Genomic DNA, 7,516 nt, shown 5'->3' with positions numbered 1-7,516 from the left:
GTTATGAGCCACCATGTGGTTGCTGGGATTTGAACTCTGCACCTTTGGAAGAGCAGTCGGGTGCTCTTACCCACTGAGCCATCTCACCAGCCCTTTTTTTTTTTTTTTTTTTGCATTCTACTTTCTTAATCACTTGGGTTCCTAGTACATTCCCCACTCACGGCAAATATTAAATGCTTATGAACTCACCAAGCAGCACCCCTGGACAAGTTCACTGTGCCTGAACAACTGAAAAAGGAGCTAGCAGGAAGCAGTCTTTTTAAATTTATATGTTGCCCTGGCTGTTCTGGAACTCGCTCTGTAGACTAGACTGGCCTCAAACTCAGAGATCCCCGTCTCTGCCCCCAAGTGCTGGGATCAAAGGAAGATGCCACTAATTTAATAAGACAAGAAAACAAATCAATCTGATGAACTCTAAAACCAAAGGCTGTGTCCAATGCCCTGACTGGCCCGGCTACATTTCTGCTCTGAGAGGGCAGCATCTGTGCCGGCCCTGACCACTATGGTTGGAGAATGAGTGTGAAATCATTTCAGACTGTTCAAGTATAAAAGGGCTGAGCTCCCAGTTAGGCATACTCACAGGAATGTTGCCAGCGGTGGCACCAGCTCCAAATCTGGCACCTGCATCATACCCTCCTTCCACCAGCACTGCTGAGCCAGGTGGATAGATGGGACCAACTGGATAATAAGCCATGGGGATTGTGGAGCCTAGAGGCCCAACAGCCACAGACTGGGCCATAGGCAGATACAATGAGGCGCCAGGAAATGCAGCTGACATGGTGGGGACTGTGGCAGCCCCTGGATGAACAAAGCTTGGACGATAGAGCTGAAAGAAGCAGAAGAGAAGGCAAAATGTTATTTTTGTGACATTCCTATTTGAAATCTCTAAGTATTGTTGAGACCATCTCCTGTAGCTCAGGCTAGCCTTCAAGTATGTAGGAGTGGATGACCTTGAACTCCTGACTCTCCTGCCTTTACCTCTTGACTATGGAATTAAAAGCCTTGCCACCAAACCCAGTTCACACTGTGCTAGAGACCAAACCTAGGGCTTGGTGCATGTTAAGCAAGCACTCTACCAAATCAACTACATCCCCAGCCCCTTGCTTGGTTTTGGGAACGGGGTTTGGTTAAATAGACAGCCTTGAACTCAGCTTCCTCCTGCCTCAGTCTCTCAATGTTGAGACTACTCGCCTGTACCAACATGCACAGCTCATGAGAACATTCTTAGGTTTTTTGGTTTTTTTTTTAAGATTTATTACATGTAAGTACACTGTAGCTGTCTTCAGACACACCAGAAGAGGGCATCAGATCCCATTATATAGATGGTTGTGAGCCACCATGTGGTTGCTGGAATTTTAACTTAAGACCTCCGGAAGAGCAGTCAGTGCTCTTAACCGCTAAGCCATCTCTCCAGCCCCTCATTCTTAGTTCTTGTGTAGATTACACACTAGTTACAGTCACTGGCACACAGTATTCTGGGTCATTTGAGTCCACAGCTACTATTGGGCTCAAGGGACCCAAACTCAGCATGTGTCAAATAGCATAATCAGATACTGCATTCAATTCCAATGGTAATTTTCAACTTAAGTTTTAGATGATTCACAGAGCATCCTAATGCTTGTGAAGTCAGATTTGAAGACTTAATTAACAAGGGGGTGGTTTCCAAGGGTGTTCTCAACTAGTTACAAGTCTAGGAAACTGCAGTACCTCTGAATATGCAGGTGGAGCATCAGTATAGGGTGGAGCCTGAGGAAGATGTAAGGTCTGAGGATATACTGGATTCCCAGGAGGTTGCACAGGGTAGGTAGGCTGTGTTGGATATTGACCTGGAACACAAAAAGGGAGGAGAGACGTCTGTCAAATTAGGGGGGTGGCAGACAGGAAAGATGCTCAGTGGGTAAGACAAAGTGCTGCTCTTCCTGAGGACCTCAGTTCTATTCCCAGCACCCACATATGACACAACCTCCCTTCAACGCTACCTTCTGCCTTTGTGGGCACCTACACTCACATTCACAGACACTTACATAGACACAGACAGAGGCAGGCACACTTCGAATAATAAAAACAAGTTTGTAAGCAGAGCGACTAGACAGGGCAGGGTACATAGAGTGGGGAGCAAGCAGAGAGCTGCAAACAGACTGCCATACGGAGCCTTATTTCTTAGAGCCAAGGAAATAAGGATTGTCTCTGCACCCTCGCGACGGAAGGACCCCACTAGCATACTGATTGATGGAGGCACCGAGGCTAACTTGGCCATGTTCCCTCCCGAATAGAGGACAGGTCTGAGGACCCGTTCCTGGGGCTCCGGACTGCTGGTGTCTTGGGGGACTCCTCTGGGTGGTCTCCCCCGGGTTGTGCTGTAACCAGTCCTGACCCTGTGGGACCCACGGTTCTGAGTGTTTACCTCGCGGGTTCCCAGTCAAGGTCGACTTCCAAAGAGTGACTGGAAGTTAACCGTGAGAAGGGCGGCGGGGGTCGGGGTGGGAACGCGACCATGCCCTGACAAACGTTAGCACACGCGCAGGGGCGGCTACAAGTCCCGGCCCTGAGGAGGAAGCGCCAAATGTCCCCGGCGGCGGGAAAGGGTCCCCGAGGGCCGGGGCGGTGCGGCGGAGTCGGCATCTCAGCAGTTAAGCTCGGCCGAGGCCTGTTGTCCCGAGGCGCGGCGCCCCGCCTCCGCCCGCCCTCCATTGGCCGACCCGAATGCCTGCTCCAGCTCGCCATTCGCTGCGGCCGCTGTCCGTCACGGGAAAGCCCCCCCACCCCACACACAGGAGCCCGCGGCTCCAAACTGCGCCACACAGTTTATGGGGCCGGGGCCCCGAGGGCCGGGCGGCTGCGGTGTGTGGGGGGAGGGGAGCGGCCACGTCAGGCGCGGCCGCGCTGCGCGGCCCGCTGAGGAGAGCGGCCCAGGCCGCCCCGGGCCCGTCGCCCCCGGGTCCGCTCGACCCGAACCCGCCCGCCTCCCCGACGGCCCCCCGCCGCTTCCCGGCCTTGCCTTTGCTGTTCATGGTGGCTCTGAGTCCGCTCCCACTCGGCGTCGCGGACGGTTATTTTTCTCGTCCTCTTCCTGTTGGGAGTCACTTCCGTGTCACGTGACGTTCGTCCACTCTGCGTCAGGAGAAGCCCGAGTGCGCCGCCGCCGGAAGCCCCGCCCCCTGGCAGGCCGGCCAGTCGCGGCAAGGAGGGCGCTCGCGGCCCCGCTCTCCTCGGAAGCCCCGCCCTCTCCGTGCGCTCTGCCCACACCGCGCGCGCCTCCTTTTTGCTCGGCCCCGCCCCTCCCTGCGCGGCTTCGCCCTCACCGCGCGCTTTGCCCTCACCGATTGCCCCGCCCTCCCTGCGGGGCCCCGCCCTCCTCGCCCTCCCCGCGGTCCTCGCTCTCACCGCGCGGCCCCGCCCTCACCGCTTGCCCCTCCTCCCTGCGCGGCCCCGCCCTCACCTCGCGCTCCCCCTTTCCTCGCGGCCCCGCCCTCACCGCGTGCTCCGCCCTAAAGAAAGCGGAGTCCGCCCAGGGCTCAGCACAGGGCGGCGTCCTCACTGTGTGGCGCCTCCGCTCACAACTGCAGGTGAGGACACAGGCTGTCACGACTCCACAGTGCTTGCGAGACGCAGCCCAGACCTCAGACCTTAGTCTGTCCCCCGTTCTGGTCCTTCCAGGCCTCTTGTTGAGTGCCCAGCGCCTGGCTTCGTGCTCGGAGATGGACCGTGTCCCCGCGCCCCGCCCCCTGTCCTGGGATGGACGGTGCCCCCGCGCCCGGATCCGTGCCCTGAGATTAACGGTGCCCCCGCGCTAAGCTCCTGCCCTGAGATAGACCGTGCCCCAGCACAAGCCGAGGGGACGCAGCACCTGCACCCTGGCCTGGCACGTCCTAAGGGGACCTGTAAACTCCCTACAGATGTGAGTGGTTTAACCCGCGCTCAGTTGTGCTGAAGAGTAGCGATGACGTCTCTTAGGACAGTGATCACATTGTTTTTTTCTTCCGTTTCCTCGTTCCAGAATATCTGCTGAGCAACCGTACGCGCACTCACGGATACAGACAGAGGAACCGACCGACGCAGCTGTCTGCAGAAGTCTGTATTGTGCGTGGTCAAGTAGATGGGGCAGGCTCTGGAGGGAGAGGTCATCGGTGAACGGACTCCTGATTCGTCCCACACCGAGAAGGCCTTGCTTGTGTGTCAGGTGACTATCACAGTTTGCATGGCGTCCTGTAAATGCAGTTTCGTCCAGTCCGCACAGCAGCCTGAGAGGCAAGCTGGGCTTATCTGAGCATCCCTGCTTCTCCAACAGAACAGACATCCAGGGGGGCGGGCGAGCCGGCTCAGGGGTCAAGAGCACTTAATGCTCCTCCCGAGGCTGATCTGGTTCATCCTGGAGACCTGCGCATGCGTGTCATGGGTTCACGCAGACACATAAAAATAAACACTCGAGAAGAAAAGAAAAACTGATCAATATTTCCATTTTGGTTTCCTGTCAACACACAAAGCATCCCCTAACTAGGCTCGGCTAACTAAAGGCTGTTTGGGAACTCTCTTGGGTATTTTTTAAGTTCCCATTAAGTATTTATATTTGATTTGGATTAAATCAGTATCATAAAGCCTGTGGTATTTACATTTCCTTGATTATCTAAAGCAAAGTACCCATTGACATATGAAATAAAAACAATAATAGCAACAACATAAATAAAAAAAATCAGATGCTGCTATGGGGTAACTCTTCCAAGGACCACTGTCTTATGAAGAAAAGGTTAATTCAATATCCGGGCCCTCCTAGGGCTGACTTCTGCACGTGGTAGCTGCCCTCCGCTTGGTCGATCGCTCCTATGCTAGGTGCCTGGTATTTTGCTTAATATCCTGAACCCAAAGCCTGGGGATGCAGGAGTCCCCCCGCGGAAAATGGGGAGCTGCAGGCCGCTGCTATTTCCACCAGGTGGAGCTAAGGAGCAACTGGCTCCAGTCCCGGACAGCAGGGCGCATCCCTGTTTGTTCACTTAGCAAACACGCTTTCTTACATGAATGTAGCAACTATTTAATGAACGTCCACTGTGTCAGGCCCCATCTTAGGCGCTAGAGAAACAACTGCAAGGAGACGGGCATAGTCCCCCACCATTTTAAAACTAACAGCCTAGAAAAGCCACTGTAGTAATAATACGGCCTTTAGAGCCGACGTGTACACCTTCTGCGATGCCAGAAAGCACACATAGATGAGGGCCTTCTATCTTCTCCTCGGTCAGGGACGGTTTCCCGGGGGTGGGGTGGGGGGTGATGATGAAATTTGAGGAGTGCATAGCCACTAAACAAATGAAGAAGATCCCAAGGAAAAGGAAGATGTCACTCATACTATAGCACTCAGAGAGAGCTGCGTGGAAATGTGGCAGTGTGGCCAGATCACAGAAGGCAGGACTGGTGAAAGACGAAGCTGAAGAGGAAGCAGGAGCCAGGCAGTGCTGAGCCCAGGGCAGAGCCTGGGTGGAAACAACGCCTTCTGTCTGAAGGAACTTGACTTGCCACTGAAGAGTTTTAAGTAGGAACGTCACATGGTCATGTGGGTCTTTTCAAAAAACAAAAACCCATAAAACATTTTATAATTACATTTTGTGTATTCGTGTTTGTGTACACACCTGTGTTTGTGGGTGCTGCTGTACCTCAGCAGGTAGAGTATAAGCCATGAAAGCCAGATAACCTGAGGACAGTCCCCAGAACACCCAGTGGAAGGAGAAACCAACTTCTGAAAGTTGCCCTCTGTCCTCCACAAGAGCTTACACGAACAGACATAAGTTAGCAATAATAAATTTAAATTTAAAAATAAGTTTTAAGGAAGAGATTGGGAGATGGCTCACTGGTAAAACATTGGTTCTACAACCATTAAGGACCTGAGCCTGGTCACCCAGCGCCCAGCGCCCAGTGCCCAGCTAGGGAGGCAGAGACTGGTGGCCCTTAGACGCAGGTGGTTCCATGTTCAATAACAGACTCCAGATGCATATAAGAATATAGCTGGGGGCTGGTGAGGTGGCTCAGCAGGTAAGAGCACCCGACTGTTCTTCCAAAGGTCCTGAGTTCAAATCCCAGCAACCACATGGTGGCTCACAACCATCCGTAACAAGATCTTGCACCCTATTCTGGAGTGTCTGAAGACAGCTACGGTGTACTTACATATAATAAATAAATAAATCTTAAAAAAAAAAAAAAGAATATAGCTGTAGGAACTTGGAAGGCTGAAGCAGGAGGACCTTGGTCCCAGGAGTTAAAGACCGGTCCAAACAACACAGCAAGACTCTACTCCCCAAAGAATAATACACACTGCAGAAGGGATCCCTGTTCCATAAAACATAGAAATTAAAATCTAATGTAGAGTGATCTAAATGTGAGGTAATGGCCGGCCGTGAGGGCAGAAGAGAAAGGAAAGAAATTTAGAGATTTAGAAAGCTTGCAGCTGTCTGGAAGATGACAGTGTGAATTTTGTAAAAAGAAAAAAAAATCCTTACCCAGGGCAGGAAAAGACAAAGAATTTATTGAAATACAGGACAAGACAGGCAGAGGGTGAACATGGAGTGGGGTCATGTGACTGAGAGGAAGCCGCCTTCTCCTGTAACAGTCAACAGGGAGTTGCTGAGTCTCATGGGCCATCTGTCAGGATCTCTGTCTTAAGTGGTTCGTCTGCAGAGTAAGTTGGTTTTGTTTGTTTGTTTGTTTGTTTGAAGACTGGCCATTTGAGTAGGGAACTGTATTCCAACGCTTACTTTTCCTGGACTGGAGAGATGGCTGAGTGATTAAGAGCACTGGATGCCCTTTCAGAGGACCCAGGTTTAATTCCCAGCTCCTACGTGGCAACTCACAGCCATCTGTAACTCCAGTTCCAGAGGATCCAATGGCCTCTCTGGTCTTGTGGTCACTGCACATAAATGGAGCCCAGACATTTTTATGGTATGTGATTATCTTAGTTGTTGAACTGGGCTACAATGTAGTAATTCACATTTGGCTTTGTGATGGCTGGTTTTAATTGTCAACCTGACAACCCAGAACCACTTGGGACTGAGTCTCAATAAGGATTTTTCTAGATTTAGGTTGGGCTGGGGTATGTCTTTGGGTGATTGTCTTAATGGAGGGGAGTTTGAGGCCAGCCTGGTCTACATAGAGCGAGATCCAGGACAGACAAACTATGTAGAGAGATCATATCTCAAACAAACCAACAAACTGGACATGCTGGTGCACACCTGAAAACCCAGCACCGAAGAGACTGTCTCAGGAGAATCATGAGTTCAAGACCACCCTGGGTTACATAGTGAGACCCTCTCCAAAGAATGAAAAAGGTCCAGTTGTATATTATAAACATGTACAGCACGTTATATATATGTTATATCTCAATTAAGGTAGCATTGCTAATTATTGTGTACATGTGTGTGTGGTGTGTACTTGTGGGCACGTGTGTCATGCATGGCACATGTATAAAGACCAGAGGGCCCGGTGTGGCGGCACACGCCTTTAATCCCAGCACTCGGGAGGCAGAGGCAGGCAGATT

At 51.9% G+C, this 7,516-nt stretch overlaps 1 protein-coding gene across 3 annotated transcripts in view; it reads right to left on the bottom strand.

Annotated features, from left to right (window-relative positions):
- The window catches only part of Dazap2 (DAZ associated protein 2), a 5,405-nt gene extending 2,280 nt beyond the window's left edge, over nucleotides 1–3,125 (bottom strand). The window contains exons 1-3 of one of the 3 annotated variants that reach the window (XM_021216321.2): nucleotides 2,999–3,125; nucleotides 1,708–1,826; nucleotides 658–826 (exon numbers count right to left, since the gene is read on the bottom strand). In XM_021216321.2, the coding sequence (XP_021071980.1) occupies nucleotides 658–826; nucleotides 1,708–1,826; nucleotides 2,999–3,011 (301 nt within the window). In that variant the 5' untranslated portion in view covers nucleotides 3,012–3,125. Of the gene's footprint in view, nucleotides 1–580; nucleotides 827–1,707; nucleotides 1,827–2,223; nucleotides 2,399–2,998 lie in introns of those variants that run through there. The other 2 variants (XM_021216322.2, XM_029548239.1) reach the window with 2 other exon arrangements.
- Between the last annotated feature and the right edge of the window lie 4,391 nt (nucleotides 3,126–7,516).

Source organism: Mus pahari, chromosome 17 (genome assembly GCF_900095145.1).
Source record: "Mus pahari chromosome 17, PAHARI_EIJ_v1.1, whole genome shotgun sequence".
Classification (NCBI taxonomy): Eukaryota; Metazoa; Chordata; class Mammalia; order Rodentia; family Muridae; genus Mus; species Mus pahari.
The sequence above is the reverse complement of the archived record's forward strand: the minus strand, read 5'-3'. Positions and strand labels throughout refer to the sequence as shown.